Source organism: Hemiscyllium ocellatum, chromosome 26 (genome assembly GCF_020745735.1).
Source record: "Hemiscyllium ocellatum isolate sHemOce1 chromosome 26, sHemOce1.pat.X.cur, whole genome shotgun sequence".
Taxonomy (NCBI): Eukaryota; Metazoa; Chordata; class Chondrichthyes; order Orectolobiformes; family Hemiscylliidae; genus Hemiscyllium; species Hemiscyllium ocellatum.
In genome coordinates this window covers 35661451-35682480 of record NC_083426.1, presented here as the reverse complement: position 1 = coordinate 35682480, position 21030 = coordinate 35661451, and the positions used below count along the sequence as shown (strand labels likewise).

Genomic DNA, 21030 nt, shown 5'->3' with positions numbered 1-21030 from the left:
TCCTGAACTATAACCATATTTTTAAAATTATGATACTTTTCCTTTACTTAGTTACTGGTGAAAGTTTTGTAAGCACAACTGGATTTCAAGTTGACTTGATATTCACACTGCATTACAGCCCCATTTGTAAAATCTGGATTACTGATACTTAAATTTTGTCATCTGACTTCAACACCGAGGACTTTCATAGACTAACACAGTTCTAAAGATGAAAAACCATTGACTTAAATGGTCACAGTGATCAGATAAACACAGAGTTTAGGCAAAATTCATGAAGTCAATGTGAAATAGACAAAATAATCTGAACTGAAATTAATATTTTGGGAAAGATGTGGCTCACCAATTAGGCATGAAAAGGTCACCATCACCTATTTTGATTAATACCTGTATGATAAGTTTCACATATTGGAGATGAAAGATGTCATGCACAATTGTCAAGCTGAAAAAAAAATGACCTCAGGCATTGATGTCAACAAACCAGCCAGTATTTCACAGAACTGCATGTGGTACAGCAGTGGAAATGGATTTGTGTTTCCAGAATTTGAGAAAGTGCTTTCTCTCTCTCTGCCTTTCAAAGAACACAGCCCTAGTAAAACACCAATTGGAAAAGAACTGCTGGTAACAGAGAACTTAGAGATCTACAATATTCATGGATAATGTTGATCCAAGACACTGCTAATCAACTGTGCTCTCAGGTTAAAACCTTATACCTCAAGGGAACCAAAGACCTTAAATTATATTTTGATTTATCTTTCTTTTGTACTGGATATTATCCCTCTAACTCCATATCTATATGTATGTATACGAGACATAGTCTCTGTTATTTTACTTGGGGTTTGTTCGATAATAAGCCTGTTATTCCCTTCATTCAAGAAAAACTTGGAATTGGCTTTATAAAAATTTCATTCAGGGGGTGAAGGTGTTGCTGGTTAGGTCAGCATTTACTGCCAATCCCTAATTGCTCAGAGGGCAGTTAAAAGTCAAACACATCACTGTGATTCCAGGCCAGACCGGGTAAGGAAGGCAGTTTCCTTCCCTAAAGGACATTAGTGAACCAGATGGGTCTTTCGGACAGTCAACAATGGATTCAAGAACATCAGTAGATGCTTAATTTAGGACTTTTATTAAATTTACATCCCACCATCTGCTGTGGTGGGATTCGGGTCCCCAGAACATTACGTGGGCATCTGGACTAACAACCCAGTGATAATACCATTTCCTTACCAATACAGTAAACATCAAATAACTGCATGTTTATTAAAGAGAGTTCTAGCCTTGTTCTACAAAATCATAGGGCTATGTTTTAACCAGAAATAAGCCAAGCATTATTTTAATTGAGTTTCTTTCCATGAGGTTGAGTGAGTATTCCTGAGCGATCATCCCAAACTCACTCCATTAACTACCCACTACGTTTTGATGCTATTCTGATTCTCTACTTTGCCGTAGGCAGAAGTGCTCATTGCTGCTGGGTTATTCTGGGATCCCTGTTGTCAAATCTAACAGGCAGCCATTCAGTCAGTCAGTCCAGCCAATCAATCACTGGCAGTCTGGAGCTACCCAGCACAAATGGAGACATTCACTTCAGAGGTGGCAGACAAGGGGAGATTGGCACATTACCATGCATAGGGACCTGGATCTCTTGGTAGACAGCATGGAGAGGAGTGATGTGTTCTTCCCTCAAGACCAGCAGAGGATGCCATGACAACAGACCATGCCAATCCAGTCAATGGTTACCATTAGGATCAGTGCAGTCTCCAGAGTTATGAAAAAACAGGGAAGCATAGGAAGAAGGTTGATGACTTCCTCTGCTCTGCCAAGGAAAATCACACTACCTCTATGTGTTACCTCCCACTCATTTGACCTCTGCTCTACACCCATCTCCCACCAAGGCTCATGTGCTACCGTTCTGTTACAAGGAACACGTGGGCGGCACAGCGGCTCAAGGTTAGCACTGCTGCCTCACAGTGCCAGGGACTAGGGTTCATTTCCTGCCTCAGGCAACTGTCTGTGTGGAGTATGCACATTCTCCCCGTGTCTGCGTGGGTTTCCTCCGGGTACTCTGGTTTCCTCCTACAATCCAAAGATGTGCAGGTCAGGTGAATTGGCCATGCTAAATTGCCCATCACCTTACTTAAAGCACACACAATTACAATGGTAAATGCAAAGCTGGCACATGGTGGTGGTATAAAGCAACAGGATCCCCCCCATTGACAGATGACTGCTGAAAACCATGCCAGGCTACCTGGCTTTGTGTCCATATGAAACAGCAAGGCAAGATGGAAGTCCTGTGAGCATCTAAGGGAGAAAGTGCAAATAGAAAGGACAAGGGAGGAATACTTTGAACACTGAGGTAGGCGCTAAGTGACTTAGCCAAGAGAGAGGATTAGTAGTCCCGAGATCTAGTCTGGTCCATTCTGTGTCTGTCCCAGCATGCACAGCATCTTTGCGGCAGCATTCCAATGAGAGGTGTTGAAGAACTCCAGAACGCAGCTTCGAAGTGCAGCAACATGTTGCAAGTGGTTTAGAAATGTGCCATGATGATGCATGGAAACTGTACATATCAAAGACCAAGGTCTGTGGACATAAGATGTGTGCAATCATTACCCATGAAGTGTGTCTTGGTGGTGCCTGGTGTCCAAGGGAGGTCTGGGGTTGGCAGGTACTTGTATGTCAGGAATTCTTGGTGTCTAATTGTTATCTGGCAGGTGGGCGAAAGGAGACTGCGTACAAATGAGTTAAACCAATTAAATTAACCAATAATGATGGTGACAATAAGTGAATATCCATGTTAGTGAACCTCTTATTGTACACTACTGAGAATCTTGTCTTAAGATCCAGGTCTCAGTTGGAAATTGCAACGTTTTTGGTCTTAATGAAAAGAAAGCCCCTTTGGATAACATGCCTGAATTCCTTTTCCAAATTTCTCACCATGTCATTCAAGCACTGGGAGTATTCTGTGTCAATGTCAAGTAGGAAGACTGAAAAGTAAGGAGCCAATTCCATCCTGGCTCACCTGATCATAAAAAAAAGGAAACTATGATTTGAAGGACATATATAATTTGATGGAGATCAGCAACTTAATTTTTGTGCAGGTCAGAGTTGTTGCTTCTAAATTAAGGAAATCTCAAACTAATCACATTTCTGCAAAGGTTCAAATCTCAGATGTAAGGCAAATGTCAGCATCTTTTGGAAGGTTACGAGGGATTGCATGAAATGTTAACTTAATTTGCTTTTTCAAAAGCATAAGCAGAGGCAAGGTTCTGGGTCTGTGCCCAGGCATACTGGAACTTTTGGCATATTAGAAAAGCAGATATATCAAAACATGTCAAAGTTCATTGAGTTAAATGAATGACAGAAAATCAGAAGATGTCTGCTATAGGTACTTACTTAATGGTCTGATACCTGCTGCATTTGTTTGTTCCATTAATTAGATGTAAATGCAAGAAGATCTCCCACATGAGGGCCAGATATGTTCTCAGTTGTAAGGTCTTGCAGGAATTACTGGCAAGAGCAGTAGTATAAAGCTGACAAAACTTGGTTTGGATGATCTATTCTGCAATAAACTTTATTGAAGGTACTTTGGTTTCTCATGATCCTTGGAACATTAGGTAACCCCCAATTTCCACAAACCAATCATTAGAAGCAGCGACAGCACCCACCATTTAAACAAGTAGCAATTAGATTGGAAAAGAAAAAAAAAGGAAGGGTTTCAAATGTTGGTGGCAGTTCAATTTGTGTTTCTGTATAATGATTTAGAAATCCACACCAAAATTTGATGTGTACACTTAATGACATGATCAGTTCAAATCATTCTCCCAATTGCCTGGAAAATCTGACATTTGGAAATGCTTAAGTGAACTGAGACCAAAATTTATGCATATGGGATTCATTTCAATAATGTACAGCTGTATGTAAAACAGAAAAGGTCAATTTTATTATTAAAATTAAATTATATGGGCAAACATAGGTATCTTTCAAAATATTGTTTGAAGTTATTTGATATGGCATCGATATTATAATCATGCATCTCAGTCACATTCCACATTAAGGGTACCTTTTAACATTATGGTGTTAGTGGAGACCATGAGAGGAGTAAGAAACTGAGCAGTATAGAGGGAATTGCTAGAGTTTTTGACAGGCTAAATATAAACACTTCGCTGCATGCCTTTAAAGATGTGGTTGACAGTATAAAACATGAATGTTTAAAAGTAATAACCTTAATAAATTATTGTTAACTCTTACCGACATCACAATTCTAGTCAGGAGTAGTTGTTTAATCAGATCTGCGACTTTATTTAAGTGAATGAATTAAGAAGCTTCATTCACGTGTCATTTTCATCAAAATGTGACAGATGTGTTCTAAACTAAAGATTTTTCTTTCTTCTCAAGCATGCAACAGTAAATTAAGAATTATGTTTTCTTAGTATCACTCATATAAAGTGGAATATAATGTCATCGCCCATGCACTGATTAAGTTCACAGCAGTAAGCCTCACAAATGTCCTTTCTGCCTTGCTCTCAATTGAGGCCTTTAAAAGCATCAACTAGCTGTTGGCATTAATCCAGTGGTGATTGGGTGACTTCTCATGCAGAGGGAGGTAAAACAAACTCCTCATCCTACATCAGTGGACTGAGACTCAGCAACAACCCTAGCCCTCAGACAGGACATTTAAACAACAACCACTGCCTCCCTAGCCTTTGCTTGGCTGACAGCTGTTGATTCCTGATGAAGGGCTTATGCTCGAAACGTCGAATTCCCTATTCCTGAGATGCTGCCTAACCTGCTGTGCTTTAACCAGCAACACATTTTCAGCTGACAGCTGTTGGCATTCAGGACTTAGACTCATAGAAAAGGTACAGCACAGAAGGCCCATGAAGCCCATCTTGTCCATGCTGACCCAAAGACACCCAGATGCCCTCTCTAATCATGGTGTCAGGTTTTGGTTCCATGGGAAGACCCAGGCTGTCCAATTAAGTGCCTGAGAGGGATACCATTTGGCAGGTTTTCTTAAAAGAGATAAGTCAAGGCTCTCCAACAGGTAGATGAGACCCTGTCACCTCCATTAAATTCAGATTGTGGTTGTTCCTGAGGAAGAATCAATGTCCAGAAGGATGAGCTAACATTATGTGCCATTTTTCACTTATGTCTGTAAAACCTGCAGTATTTTACTTTACAGTGATTCTCTTTTTCGTTTTACGTACACTGTCTTGATATGGTTTAAACTTTTTTTTTAGGCTGCATGGTGCTATTACAGATTTTACTCACATTTGTTTAATAATCAAATCAATATACAAAATGTTGTTTCGTGTATTATCAATTGAACATTTTACCCTGTAAAATAATTCAATTGTTGTCAATGTTTATGTAAGAACACATAAAGAAGTAATATTTTTAAGCTCTACTTTCTACATGAACATTTTACAGGGTAAAATGTTCATGTAGAAAGTAGAGCTTAAAAATATTACTTCTTTATGTGTTCTTACATAAACATTGACAACAATTGAATTATTTTGGAAGATGCTGATATGTCTATTGGGACATCAAGACACAATTTTAATGGACCGCAGCAGGACGTCTGTTTTCATACCACAGCTGTGCACAATAGCCTGAGAAAGTGGTTAATGTTTCGATATGAATGACATCAGCTTAGAGACTGGAACCAATTTACTAGCTCCTGAAGCTCAGTGTTACCCAGTTCCATAAAATAACTCAGCATGAGCATTTTCAACAACGTCCAGCTCCAGTGGCAGGTTATTATCCAAAATGAATGGGTTTTACACATGGCTGTACTTGGTGACACTAACAGCAGAGGGTACACTTTCTGTGTATGAGCAGTCAATCTAGACAGGTGTCAAGTGTATCACATTTGACCTTCACGTAAAGAGAAATGCATTAACTTACCCAGCTTTTCTTCTTCTTCTTTTTGGCATCAGCATCTTTACCACTCCCTATGCTGGAATGGCTTGTGATGCTGTTGAGACTGGAGATACTGTCTGATGAATTCTGCCTTTTTATACGCAATTCTGTTAAAAGAAGACGATATAGTGGAAGCACGTTACAGCTATCTGTTGACAAAGTGGATCCTTTTCAAGGGAAATTTTGAATATTTCTCATTTATCCCACAGTTAACATTTGTTCTTTTACCAAAATCTTAGAAAGATATGTTAAACCAAAATCTCAATCAATCTTTTCTGAGATAATTCAGTGTAATAAGATAATTGACACACGGATTCACATTTCAGCTGGTGAGTTACGTTTCAGAAATATTTTGGCATTTAGTCCAGTTAACATAGCTCAAGTTAAACCATAAAATGCTAGACTGTAATTAAAGTTACTGTTGTATAGGGTTTTGCATTAACAAAGATACACAGTTTGTAAGCAATATTTTCTGTTGTTATGATGCGTGGCAGCATTTTTAAGCATAGCAGGAGGATTTGTTTAGTTTCTGATTTCCAACTGAGTTATAGACCACACACTAAGGACTGAACTTTCCAGTCCAGTCTGCCATGAGCCAGAGTGAAATTTCTCACATATCCTTTCACATTTCACTTCATTAATTTACATGGTCACATGGTCAGAGAATTGCTCATCACTGGTGAGGCTGATGGAGTCACACACCTTTGTTACCACATTTTAGATTGTAACTTGTACACCACTTCAGATATTGCAAGACAGGAATTACTTCTTGAAGTGAGGTCCTTTGACTCTGCAAACATTTTAAATGAAAGACAAACTAGCTCTCCACTTCAAGGACAGGAATCTGGTGGTGGAGAGAAGGTCAATTCTTTGCACTGCTGACTGTCATGCCAACAGACACAGCCAGCCTCGACAGTGGCATAAGACAGAGTTGTGACCTGTAGAAATGCCACAAGATGATCAATGATCACCTGCAACCCGCCCAATGTAAGTGCCACAGTCCTTTGTACTACCTCACACTCAAAACCAGCATTTATTATGTCTAACTCAGCACATGCATCTTATCAAGGCTAAGGGACTACAATCATCAGTATTGCACGCACCATGTCCACTGAAGGGCTCTCACCCACCTCCATGTCCAGTTACTAACTGTACTGGCCCTCTGCACTTCCTACCCCCTCACTGAGACGTGTCACTGTGTCTCCTGTTCACGCATGACCACTAACTGCTCTTGCATTCACTCCCATTATACTTAATCTCTTTGTCTCACTGCAGGGTAAAAACTGCACCTCTTGGTCTGATATCTTAACAGCTTTCTGAATGACCTACTTGTAAGTTACTGACTCCTTTCATGATCTGCAAGGCTGACTGTGGCCAACGCCCCAGGGCTTAAATAGGACAAGCTCACTGTCTGAGATGGTACATTCTCAACTTACAAATCCCTTTAACCCACCAAGGTTCCTGTTATGGATCACACTAACCCCTCCTCCCCCCCATAAATATATAAAGGAGATGGCCTAGACCCTAACTTTTTCTTATCAAAAGGCAAATATAAGGTACTGTGTTCCAGATGTAACTTGATTGGTTACACTACTTGGTTTTAAGCAAAACACACTTTATTCTTGTTCTACAGTTAAAATACAAACAAATGAAATAAGAATTGGTCCAGGTTTAATTTTATTGGAAAACTTAACAGAAAAACAGATTGTTTAACTCCTAAACAAGAACTGTTTCAATGCAGTAATAAACACACCCTTAGCAAAGGCAAATTCAGTAAAATAGATTGCCGCACATGCATGGTTTCTCCAGTCCAGGAGGGAAGAGCATCAAGAGAAAATTCTAGCAGAGATAGAGAACCCAAGCTTTTAGGTGCACAGCAAAACCCCAACTGCTATTCAAAGCTAAACTGAAATTCTGTGGGAGCTTGACCCTACACATTCATGCTACTTCTCTTTTTCCAACAGAAAAAAACCCAAGGCCTCACAAGCTGCTTACTTCATTGGCTTGGAACAGACTGATTGTCGTCTCTCTCTCTCAATCTCTCTTCATTAAAAAAAGGACAAAAAGCACCTCTTAAAGCTATAGCATCATCACAATCCCTTTTACTCTTGGCCATGTGCTTGCAGCTCTTGCAAAGTGTTTGCCGTATAAGCTGCTGGCACATGCTGCAGCTCTGAATCTGAGATAGCATCATCCTATACAGGGACAAGTTGTTACTAGATTCACTGTTCAATGCTCTGTATTGTCACAAGCTGCCTTCCTCATCATTTGTGTGAACAAGTTATGTTAAATAGCACAGGGTGGCAGACAGTAGCTCACTGCTCATCACTTGTGCACGAAGAAAGCACTATTACCAGAAAAAGAAAGAGAGAGACTGGCAGCTTCCCATAAGTGCACAAAGCAGAGAGTGCGAAGATGCTGTGTGTCATATCAGCACAAAAAAAAACCTGTGCAGACACACCAGGTGCATATGCAAAGAGACCTGGCATGAAATATGTGAGTTATCAGTGTCTGCTCCAGAGTAAAATACTGAAGGGTCTGACCTAGTGCTGCTAGTCCAATAACAGACATAATGATCCTGGTAGTGGTTCTCTGATGCCAAATGGTGTGAATGAGTGGTTGAGGAGAATGGCAGTCTATAGGAACATTGAGTAGATGAAGCAGTTGCGTGATGACTGGGACAGCCATTCAGTAAGCTGCAGCTGCCTACCAGCCACTCAGTTTTACATGTCAGGTTTTGCATCAGTTACTTTCTCAGGGGAGGTGTTTTGGAAGTGTGCTAGAAGAAGGTCGAGGAGGGGTTTTAATGAGATTCAAATACGCAGAATCAGCTTAGTTACTGCTGAGTAGTAAATTGCAAAGTTGCTATTTATGGCTCAGGAAAATATGTCTTAATTTGCACATTAAGAATCCGATTTCTTTCCCCCATTCTCTCCCTATGTTGAGACCTTATTTGCCATTACTCTCACCCCTGAAAATGTGTTGCTGGTTAAAGCACAGCAGGTCAGGCAGCATCCAAGGAATAGGAAATTCGACGTTTCGGGCAAAAGCCCTTCATCAGGAATGAGGAAAATGTGTCCAGCAGGCTAAAATAAAAGGTAGGGAGGAGGGACTTGGGGGAGGGGCGATGGAGATGTGATAGGTGGAAGGAGGTCAAGGTGAGGGTGATAGGCCGGAGTGGGGTGGGGGCGGAGAGGTCAGGAAAGGAGATGTGGCTGTGGTAACGAGTCTGTTTGAGAACGTGGCTGAAGAGTTTCTGTGCAGAGGAGATGACCTGGGGGGTGCAGTAAGAGAGAGACTCACTGAAATCCTTGTAGAGGGAGGAAGAGAGCTTCTTCAAGGAAGGCATCCTTGTAAGAGGATTCGCAGTAGGTTAAAATCTTCGGGTAAAAAATGAGGTCTGCAGATGCTGGAGATCACAGCTGAAAATGTGTTGCTGGTTAAAGCACAGCAGGTCAGGCAGCATCCAAGGAATAGGAAATTCAACGTTTCGGGCATAAGCCCTTCATCAGGAATGAGGAGAGTGTGCCAAGCAGGCTAAGATAAAAGGTAGGGAGGAGGGACTTGGGGGAGGGGCGATGGAGATGTGATAGGTGGAAGGCGGTCAAGGTGAGGGTGATAGGCCGGAGTGGGATGGGGGCGGAGAGGTCAGGAAAGGAGATGTGGCTGTGGTAACGAGTCTGTTTGAGAACGTGGCTGAAGAGTTTCTGTGCAGAGGAGATGACCTCTCACCCCACCAGGAAGGAGAAAACTTTGCCCAGAGGATCTGCTATAGCAGGAATAACAAAAGTAGGGAAGCACATGATAATTCTCAATATTAACATCCCAACAACAGGCAATGTGGGCGATGGAATTTACAGCTTTAAAAATGGCTTCCTCAACACTTCACAGAATTTTACTTCTGAAGGCAGGGACCAACATTGGACAATATTCAGGTGTCAAAAGTATGCAGGAGGATGACAGGAATTCCACCTCATTTGTACCAATGGCAACTGATGAATTTGCAGCTGCCAGACTTGCTAACTGAGAGGCATGGGCAGGTGTGCAGCCCCACCTGTAATGCTGCCACTGCTGAGGTGTGCAAAAGCCTTAAAGCTTTCATGAGAAAGGCTAAAGAAACTACTAAACCTATAAAAGTATAAATCCATTGAACGTCCTCTGATCTAGTTGCTGGGGCCATCGCAACTACATGCAACTTTTAGCCTTCCTGTAATGACTGTAATGAGGTCAGCCAGGTAGACCTCTCAGAATATGAGTTCCCTGATTGGCGCTGTTAATCCAGTCCAATCAGGGAACCCTGGCAGACAGACAGACAGACTTTCTGACACTCTGACGGCTGGCTCTGAACCTGGAGAAGTGTCAAGGTCTTTCCATGTGTAGATAAAGGGAGACTTAGTAATGGGATATTGGCCTGTGTGGAGTTATTTCACTCTGCCTCTAGGGGAGCACAAGGGAGTGGCTCCTGGGCTCAGTTCACCAATGTTGAAATACTGATGACCAAATTAAATGGATCACCTTATTACTTAAATTTGCTTCCTGCTGGATCATCAAACAGTATTTTCTAAATCTACAACCTCTACCATCAAGGACAAAGGCAGCAGATGTATGGTAAAACCACTGAAAGCACATTCCACTGTAGACCATACATTATCTTGACCTGGGACTCTCGCTAACTTTTCACTGGCATTGGGTCAAAATCCTACAACTCCCTCCCCAACACCGTTAAGGGTGCAACTACACAGAAAGGATGGCAGCAGTTCAAGAAGGCAGCTCATTACCATCAGCAACATAAAGATGTGCAATAAATACCGGCTCAGACAGCACAGCAGTAATTAGTGGCTTTAGATTTGTCTTGCTTTTTTGTAAACAGGATATATTTGACCTATGTTTGACTTTCCAGGGTAGAACCCAGTGATGTAGCTGTATTGAACAGCTTAGTAAGAAGCAAGGCTACCTTAGGGGCTGTAGTCTTGCATACTATAGCCAGCACATTGTCAGTATCCAGCAACTTAAGCTGTTTCTTGATATCATGTGAATTTGATCCAACTGGCTGAAGACTGACAACTGTGATGCTGAGGAACCTGGGAGGAAGCAGTGATTTATCATTGGCATTTCTGGCTAAAAGATACTTACACTTTTTCCACTGACATGCTGGTTACTCCCATCACTGGGGGCATTTGTGACGTTCCCTCCTACATTGAGTTGTTTACGTGACCACCACAATTCAAAAGTAGATGTTGCAGGACTAGAGAATTTAGATCTGATCCGTTGGTTGTGTGATCACTTAGCTCTATTACATGTTGCCTACACTGCTTAGCATATAGTAGTCTTGTGGTGTAGCTGTACCAGGTTGATCCTTCATTTTCAGGAATGCCTGATGCTGCTCCTTGCATACTCTATTGCATTCATCATTGAACATGTCAACATGGTCTTTGTTCCTAATCCTTTCATACCTTATTTCCTCTGTGTAATGTTGTTAAATTTGATCAGATGGCTGAAGACTTCATCAAGACACTTCATTCACTAGAAATGGTATAATCCTTTTTTACTTAGTCATATCTCTTCACTACAGTTAAGAGTGCTATTTACTCACTTTTTAAATCACTGGCAATATAAGACTCAATTTCTAATTTTTTAAAATTGTTTCGCCGTACATCCGGTAGCATGCTGGAAAAGTTGCTTTATGTCCTGTTGCCTCAACATTCTTTTTGTGAAACTACAACTGGACACAGCACACAGACAATGATCTTATAGGATTTTATAAAGATTTACCTTTACATTTCAATATTCCTTTTGCTTTAAATCAGCATAAAACTTGTTTTTTTTTGGTGCATGCGAATGACTTTAGCTACATGGAGAAATGGTTTTATCAATCATTTTCCTACCCCCACCCAAAATGTGGCAACTTATGCACACTCTCACAAAATTCCATATACCTATTTCTTCCATTCCACCATAACAATTACACCACTTTCATCTTCCTTTGGTCCTCAGAATTATATGCCATGTCTCCTATCATGTTAATACCCCAAGAGAAAAAGCCTTTTTGAGTACAGTCTACCAGTTCCAATTACTGAGAAAATATTCTTAAGTTCTATTTTTAAAGTCCTCCCTTCTGAAAAGTTATCTTTTCCCTCATTGCATAGTCTTAAATCTTTATCAATAGCCTTCTGAAAATCTTTGACGAGTTGCTACACTCAAGGGGCATTTTCACTGCATTTCTCCTACCCAGCACTTCTGTTCGCCAAATTCCTTATAGGGTTTGTCAAGCACAGTCCTTCTTTATGAACTCAATGTTGATTGTTTCTAGTCACCTTTACTCCCTCTAGATATGTAGTAATTTCATCTTTAATTAAAGAGGGAAAATATTCACCATACACATTAAGCCAACTGGACTATAATTATGAGAGTTTGTCCAGTCATAATTAACAACAGTTTTTCTATAGTGAATATAGCCTATTTTAGAAAGACAGAGGGAGAAAGAAGAATAAAAAGTAAGGAAGCATGGGAATTAGAACACTTTGCTAGCTAAGGGTTAGTGACTGAAGGGAAGCTATTGTCCAGTTCTTGTATAACAGATTAAAGCTTACCTTTGGGTGTCAAGTCTGGATTGTTCAATGCTCCCTGTATTACAGCTTGTGCTTCTGCATTCTTTTTATGCAACATATCAATTGTTTCTTTGAGATCAAATAACTCTGAATCCTGTTTGAAGTTAAACAATAAAAAAGAAAGAACTTTACAGAAACATCACAGTGCTGAACCTGAAAATAGTATCAGTGAACAACATCACCTTATATCAAAAATAGTGTGCAATATTTAATCTTTGATAAATTGACTGCAATCTTTTTATTCAGTAGACCCAGCATCATGCAGAACATCAGTGAAAAGAATCCAATTACTGTACAGGGTATGGGAATAATTTAATTCACGAAAAAGTTATGATTAACTGAGATTAAAATGTTTTTGCTTAAATCTGTAGTGAGAAAGAAACACTGAAATCGCTTGCCGAGTTTTGCAGCAGTATTATAGAGACTTTGCTCAAAATCAGTTTTAACCGTCAGTCCTTATTACTGAAGTTTAAATATTAATTAGATTTTGATTGAAAAAAATGAAAGGATCTTTGCTGCAGATGTGCTTGTGTGAAGCCTGTGTATTGTCTAAGTGTTGCACAATGCAGGAAGGTACACGTATTCCAATGTCCTCAATGGGAACGTCCTTAAAGCAGCTCTGAATTATTGGTTTCAACATGGTTCAGTCTGTGTCCAGGTCAAGTAGGAGCCATCTGCTTCATTGTTTCTCTTTTCTTTTTCCATAAAACCTTTGCATGAGCTTATAAATAGAAGACAAGCTATGTTCAACCAAAACATTGTGTTTCTTTGCTTGAGAGAAAAAAATGGAAATGCAACTCAGCGGTCGGTGTGGACTTGTTGGGCCGAAGGGCAGGTCGGTGTGAACTTGATGGGCCGAAGGGCCTGTTTCCACACTGTAAGTAATCTAAAGATAGTCTCAGCAGCAATATTAATATTACTGTTCAAAAATTACACATGGTTGACTGCAAATAATAAACTGTCATTCACCAATCAATTCACCCATTTTGAGATGTAACCTTTTTGGTTCATAAAATGCAATTGCCATTTTGTACAACAAAGAGACCATTCTGTATCAATACTTCACCAGCCATTTCCTGTTCTTGAGTGATGGATTACAGCAAAATATGTTTTTTTTAATCTGTTAGCTTAACAACTAGACAGTTTATGCCATTTTTGCTTGTTAAAACTTTTATCAGATTGAAGAAACCCAAGTTGGTGTATTAGAATATCTGCCTGGACCATGTTTCCTATTGATAGTTATACCAGTATTCAGAAGCAATCTCGGTTGCGACATTACTTGAAATTCATCTGTCCACCACTGAAATATAGTGCAGTGCTCAATTGTACTTCTCTAAATTTTCATGGTAATGTCAGAAACTGTCTTCTTGCTTTTCGTTTATAAATACCACATTGACACAGCATCCAAAATATCATTATGGCGATGAATGTTCTGTATTATTTACCCTATTACAGCACAAAAACCTGCTGTGCACCATCTGCCAATATGATAGAACAGATGGTAATTCTCCACCGAGTTTCTTTCTCTTTCTCAGTATACTCCTACACACGAGTACTTAGGAACTGAGATCATAATCTGTCTCAACAATGTAGAACTTTACAATCTGTGTAGATGGAATGATCTGATGTAGTCTTAGTTTAAACAGTAGTGATTATTGGCTATGGTTTCATAGCACACTACTTAGACATTAGTATCATCAACCCGGTACTTTGTTGATAAACCTAAGATTGGCTTTTAGAGGCAATCAAGTTTGATTCTCACAGACCTTCTGCTCTGCTGTCAAAGCGAGGCTCTGTAAACGAGATGTCATGTTCGTCAAACTTTGTTCAAATGCTGCCACAAGATGAGCCTAAAAATTAGGAGAGAAACAACCAAAGAAAACAACTTTTTAATTTATCTTTTTCTGAAACACATTCTAAAATGTTCAAAAACATTTACACAAAGTTAGTTTTGCTCCTTGACATACAGTTAACAAATTATCACAGGTATATCTTGGGCACTCAATGTACAATGCACCTGATAACTTGTTGAGTAACCTTTTCTTTTTTAGTTCAATAAAAAAAATTGTGACTGAAATACATCGAACTTTCATTTCAAAAAGTTAATAAATGGTAAAAGAAAGCATAACGATGTTGTTAAGGACTTCACGGATGATATAATTTTGGAGCTAACAATTGGTAAAGAAAGGATTATATGATGCAAGGGATGATCATGATGTTGTAAATGTGGATAAATTCAAAATAAATACAATAAATCAAACTGAAGCCTTGATAAAGTGCAGAACAGAAGCACTCTGATTTAATTCTCGCCCTGTTAGAATGATTTGCTGAGCTTAGGTGAGATACCACTGGTCACAATTGACTTTGGCTTCCTCAGATCAGTGAGCAGAAAATTTACCTGCAAATGGTCTGGATTATGAATGAGAACCGGCAGGTCTTTCATGGGCAAAGAGATGGACAATGCTCCCACATGGAGTTGAAAAGTGGTAATTTCAGCAAGGGACCAATTGTATCATCAGGTTGTGAATGCAGCCCAGCAGCACCAGGGACACATAGTGATGTGAAAAGCAATGTCTCGTTAGCATCCCACTTGCTGATCAAAAATATCCAATAGTCAGCATTCATGAACCAATTATTCCAGCTGGGAAGTTGGACACCAAATGTTAATTCTTCCCTCTGTCAACTGTTTTGAGATTAACTTTTCACTTCACTGAATTAAATTCCAATGCAGATTCCAAATATTAAAATGAAACAGTGAAGAAGTGCAAAGAGTAGGGGCTTATATGTTGTCCTTGTGGCTGGTTTTGCAACCATGAGAACCATTTTTCAGTCAATAAAATTGCTCAGGATAAAGTATTGGAATTACAGGCACAGAGTAAGCACAGCAGGTATTAAGAAAACAAAAATATTTAAAATAGGTTTCACTGCAATGCAACAGGAGTAATATATTGACTGAAAGGCATTTAGTGCCCATTGGAGTGGATGTTTTAAAGGAAGTAACATAGGATATAAGAACCTGTTAATTAGTTATTAACTTTAGGGTGTAGGTTTGCTCGCTGAGCTGTAGGTTTGATATCCAGACGTTTCATTACCTGGCTAGGTAACATCATCAGTGGCGACCTCCAAGTGAAGCGAAGCTGTTGTCTCCTGCTTTCTATTTATGTTTGTCATGGATGGGGTTCCTGGGGTTTGTGGTGATGTCATTTCCTGTTCATTTTCTGAGGGGTTAGTTATTAACTATTCTTCCATGGTACCTTGCCCCACCATTTACAGGAAACCTAGCCTGGACCCTAGTGATTTGTTTTTCTATGGATACTTTTACTGGGCATTATGATGATATTGGCCAAAATCAGAATCTAGAATACCCTGAATACTTGTTATAATGTACTGCTCCATGGCTTTAGTCGTTATCACATTACTTTTGACAGAAATGCAACAACAGATGTGGTTTATTAAATAGAACATTGTTGTGAAGAAAGTACAAAGAAACAACTTACATTTGTAGATAGTTGTGATGTAAGTGCAGAAACCTTGTCATGTGAGGACTCCAGTTCCCTACGCAGTTTGCGAATATGCTGCAACAAATATTTCCACACTGACTCCAAGTTGTTTATATGATTGCAAACACCAAATGAAAGACAGATTTTATTTCAATATGTCTCATCAAGCAAACACTTTTGATATACTGATTCCTTTTACCAGTAAAAGATCTTGGCGGAGCCAAAAATTGATAAAAATTGCTACTTTACATTAATGTGCACAAGGAGGAGTAAAGAATGTGTCCATTTTATGGTGAACAAATATTTAAATGAACATGCTAATGAACAAAATCTCCATTACTTATTACATTGCACAGAAACAAATCAATAAATCACTGGATGCTCCTACCTCTCCTTGGGCCTTGTCTTCACTCTGCAGGAATGGAAAATAAAACATTATATTCAAACTCTCAAATTAATGATGGAGGAAGGCTTCTAAATGTTGATATGTTCCATCTAAATACAGCTGATGTTGGAAGGAAGCACGCGAGCTCTGAATGTATTTTATGGCTCAGGAAATTAAAAGCAACTGCAAGCTGCAGTCAATATTCAATGTATTGACACAGTAAATGTCAGTACACAAAATCAAACAAGACTGGCTTAGTTTATTGAAGTACAGGAAAGATACTTCTTTTCTGAAAAGGCCATAACTCTTATCTCTGCACTGCATCTCTATATTGACATTTTGCAGTGATTATTTTGTTGCATGATGCACACAAATATGAGACAATCTGGGACTTTCTAAACAGGCAGTTCTCAGACTGATAATAACGTGGAGTCAGAGATAATCATATTCCTTGCAGAATTCATGTCCATTTAATGTCCACCTCAATATAAATTTCAAAACGAGAAAGTGTCTGACAAAGTAGCTTCTTTGTGATAATCAATTTGTATTCAAATTGCATTTATTTCCTCCAACATACCAACACAACAGTTTGTTTCAAGAAGCAGTGCTATACTCTCCACAGTGTTTGCTGAGGTTGTCACATGACAACCAAATGGCCAAGGCAATTACTCATCGCTGTGTAGGAGGTTAGCAATAGAGGCATGATGGGTATTAACCATTCTCTTCCAAATAGAGTATCTTACTACTGTAAATCAGAATACCTGCCAGTGGGGGATTTAAAAAGGAGAGAAAGTGACTACATTTACTGCAATTTTCAGATTAAGGAATTACATTCTTCTCCCCCAAATTTCAGGTGCTGACGTTAGATTTCTGCTATTCTATTATGAAGAACTCCCATATGCCTTTTGATCTTTTCCAATAGTTGAAAAAATGTAGCAAGCCTGAGATTGCTTGCCTTAGAGAAGAGTGGGTGAGGTGGGGGTGGGGGTGGGGGGGGGGGGGGGGGGTAGGGATGGATTGAGGCCTTGAAAAAGGAAATAGATTTTAAAAAGTTTACATTCACAGGAGCATTGATGACCAGAAGACAAATAAATTGAAAAAATTTCAGGAGAGTTAGGCAGGTTTATTAATGTGGAGAAGTCTTCTTAAAACAGCAAATTGGTGCAATCTAGAATTCACAGCCTGAAAGGATGATGAAAACAAATAAAATAATAACTTTCAACAGAGAATAGGATATACATGAGGAATTTTGAAAGGTTATGTGGAAAGAGTAGGCAGTGAGATGAATTGGATAGCTATATTAAGTACCAACATGATCCAATGAGTGAGCTTTTTCATCGATCTGACTGGGGTTTCACCCATTGGTTACAGACCTGGTGGGGATCCCTATCAATACTGTGGAGACCCAACAGAAGTCACAATTAGGCACGATCCACCATGGAAGACAAACATGCAGCATTTCCTGAAATTAAGTGGGCCTACTCAGCTATTTTCTCACCATAGACAAGACTTAAATCCAACCTAATGGGTCAACTGGCCTCTAGACTCATTCATTTTCTCATCACAGAAAATAGCAAATCCACAAAGTATTGCAATGTTCTCTGTACTGCACACATTGCAGAGCTGCTCAGAACATGTTCCTCTGTTAAGAGACAGTAGATTGATTCAGAATGTAGATTTTACAGAAACCGAATCCATAAAACTATTTTACTCTTCAGCATACTGCAGAATATTTCATATCGAATATTGATACATGAACAAAATAAATGCAATTTTATTTTATATTTTCAGAATTGCATTGAATCATCAACTCATGCCTGTGAATATTTCTTGTTAAATATAGATACAATTAAAGTCAGAGATTTAATGACACTAATAAAACTTAATTCTCAATTTTAAAAAAGCAACAGGTTAACAAGACTTACTGTGGAATGAACAGATGATGTTGTGGAGGAGAGTGAAAGCACTGAGCCATGAACTGCAAAATAGTTTTTCATAGGCGATTATTGCACCAAAATATATTTATATCACAAAATAGAAACATAACATGTCCCTATTCCTGATTTATAATAATGCACATTGTAATACTAAACTACAATCACACTTCTTAAAGACGATTTTAAAAAAAACTGAATCAGTGTTTGCAAACATCACTTATGTCATAAAGTCTTCCTTGGTCCAATGTTACTTTTCTTTGCTAATGTTTTCTGCCCATTTCTTTGTGGTACACCACCTCACTAAGTCTCCAGGCTGAGAAAACGTTTGATGTCCATTCTCTGTCATGTCTTGCTTGAGTAAAGTTGCAGTTTGGAGAAGCAGAATGGATATTAATATTTCCAGTTCTTCCCTTTCCAAAAGGGAAAACTGGCCCAGTGAACAAATCTGGCAGGAGTGAGTCAGACACAGGAACATTTTCCTCAGTTCCCTTTTGTGATTGGACACTGAATGACTAACAAAGACGAACTCAAAGACACTGCTGGCTGGACAACATCTGAGAGGCTCTGCAACTCCAGTTTAATCCCCAAGCCATCGTTAACATCTGGTGAGCTCAGAGATAAATAGTGATAATGGATTGATTAACGAGACTAAATGACCTGTCACTGCAAATAGGCAAATTTCCTGTATGGGGTCTTTTTCACCTTAATCACAGAATATTTTCCTACAACTGAGGCGCTGAGTGCAGGAGAAAGTGAGGACTGCAGATGCTGGAGAAGTCAGTGCTGAAAAGGGTGGCACTGGAAAAGGCACAGCAGGTCAGGCAGCAACCGAGGAGCAGGAAAGTTGATGTTTCATGCTCCTCGGATGCTGCCTGACCTACGTGCTTTTCCAGTGCCACCCTTTTTGGCACTGATGTACAGCCTGAGTAAGGGCGTCTAACAACTAAAATGGTTTGATTAAATTCTACCCTTTTAAAACTGAATCTGAGATGCAAGAAGAGGACTGGGAAAACCTTATTTGTGCAGAATTGTTATACACTCTCAAATAAAGAGTTAATAAGTCAGTGGAATTAATTTGGGATTAATGTAGTTAAGAGATGGTGCTCCAAATGATCTCCAAATTTCAATTACTGTTGAAAGCTATGCCTGTTATGTAGGCAAACATGACATCCAATTGAACAGAACATGAACTCTCCAACAATATATTTGTGAAAAAAAAATCAATATTTTTGTCATCATTGGCTCAACAACAGAAGAATTCTCTGCTCTTCCCTGAACCGAGTTGAAGGATTTTTTTACATCTACCTGACTACAAGGGCCTCTGTTTAATAACTGTCAGTTGGCTCAGTTTGGTTGGACAGTTGGTTTATGATGCACAGTGACACCAGTAGTATGGGTTGAATTGCTGCACTGGCTGAGGTTACCATTAAGGACTCTCCTCCTTAACCACTCGCCTGGCTGAAGTGCGATGGCCCTCAAGTTTGACCACCTCTCGTCAGGTCTCTCTAATGAAGCAACAGCTCTATTGTCTGGTCAGACTCTGGCACCTTTACCTTTTAAAAAACAGATCTTTGAGAGTACGGCACCCTCTCAAAATGAGGTAGAGAATTCTTACTTGACGTATACTGGCAAAGTATTTACCATCCTCAAACTCATGTTGTTTGAGGATGGTAAAAACACTTTTATAAGTCCTAGAGTCCATTGTGCAAACAATGGGACACAGGTCCCACAAATCTGTGGCATCAACCTTCAGGTCTTCATGGCCAGAGACACTAAGCATTTGTGTTAAAGGCTGTATTTCAGAGACAGCTCAATGAAGCCTTCCTACTTGGTTCTGTCGTGGTTACAGACATCAATCAGATGCGTACGTTTGCAATGATCAGTGAGCTTGATATAAATGGGCATGATAGCATCCTCAATATTTTATGCCATTACTACAAAACCACAGCGAATAAATGGTTAAATAACTCTGCAGGACCAGTTAACTGAATACATTGCAGACTTCCAACTCAGCTACATTTCAAAAGGTGGAGCTTTGCATTCCCAATCGAATTTACATGTGGACCCCTCACAGTCAGTACATAAACAGGAACTCATTCAGTTCTCCAAAGTTTGTGTTGCTATTCTGATTGGGGCTGACACACAGATGTACATATTCAAGGGAAACAATTTTCATTTTATCAAAATGTCAGTAAAACCTGTAGAGCAATGGAAATCCTGAAAATTGAAATCTTTGCAGTTGGCTCTTTACAAAATTCTGGAAGTTTAACCTTGCACCACTGCAGGATAGTGTGATTTCTGTTAATGAATCACTCAACGGTAATGGAATTAGTTTTACTGACAGGGAAGAGAGTAACTTTGTTTCACATCAACATTTATTATCTAGTTTTCACTAGTTAAATTCTGAAACAAATCAAAAGCCAGAAATGCGGGAGTCATTGGTGCTTAGAAATTTCCTTATTAGGACACCATGTAGAGATACAAAACGTTCAGACCTACCACAGGCTCATCTTGTGATTTGTGATGGTAACTGTGCTATTTTCATTATTGCATTAGAATGAATATTAAAAGGGAAATACAAAGTAAAATTTAACGCAAGCTTTGAATTTTGTTAACAGGACTGTTGTTAACATATTGCACACAACACTTCAGTGGTAACATTCCTGACACATGGTTAGCAGCTT

The 21030-nt window shown here is 39.4% G+C and overlaps 1 protein-coding gene across 1 annotated transcript in view; it reads right to left on the bottom strand.

The window, feature by feature from the left end:
* Positions 1–21030, bottom strand: part of nav1a (neuron navigator 1a) — a 225200-nt gene that overhangs the window by 50152 nt on the left and 154018 nt on the right. The window contains exons 9-14 of the mRNA XM_060845494.1: positions 18335–18387; positions 16413–16436; positions 16022–16099; positions 14291–14374; positions 12507–12618; positions 5902–6023 (exon numbers count right to left, since the gene is read on the bottom strand). Of these exons, the coding sequence (XP_060701477.1) occupies positions 5902–6023; positions 12507–12618; positions 14291–14374; positions 16022–16099; positions 16413–16436; positions 18335–18387 (473 nt within the window). The remainder of the gene's footprint in view (positions 1–5901; positions 6024–12506; positions 12619–14290; positions 14375–16021; positions 16100–16412; positions 16437–18334; positions 18388–21030) is intronic.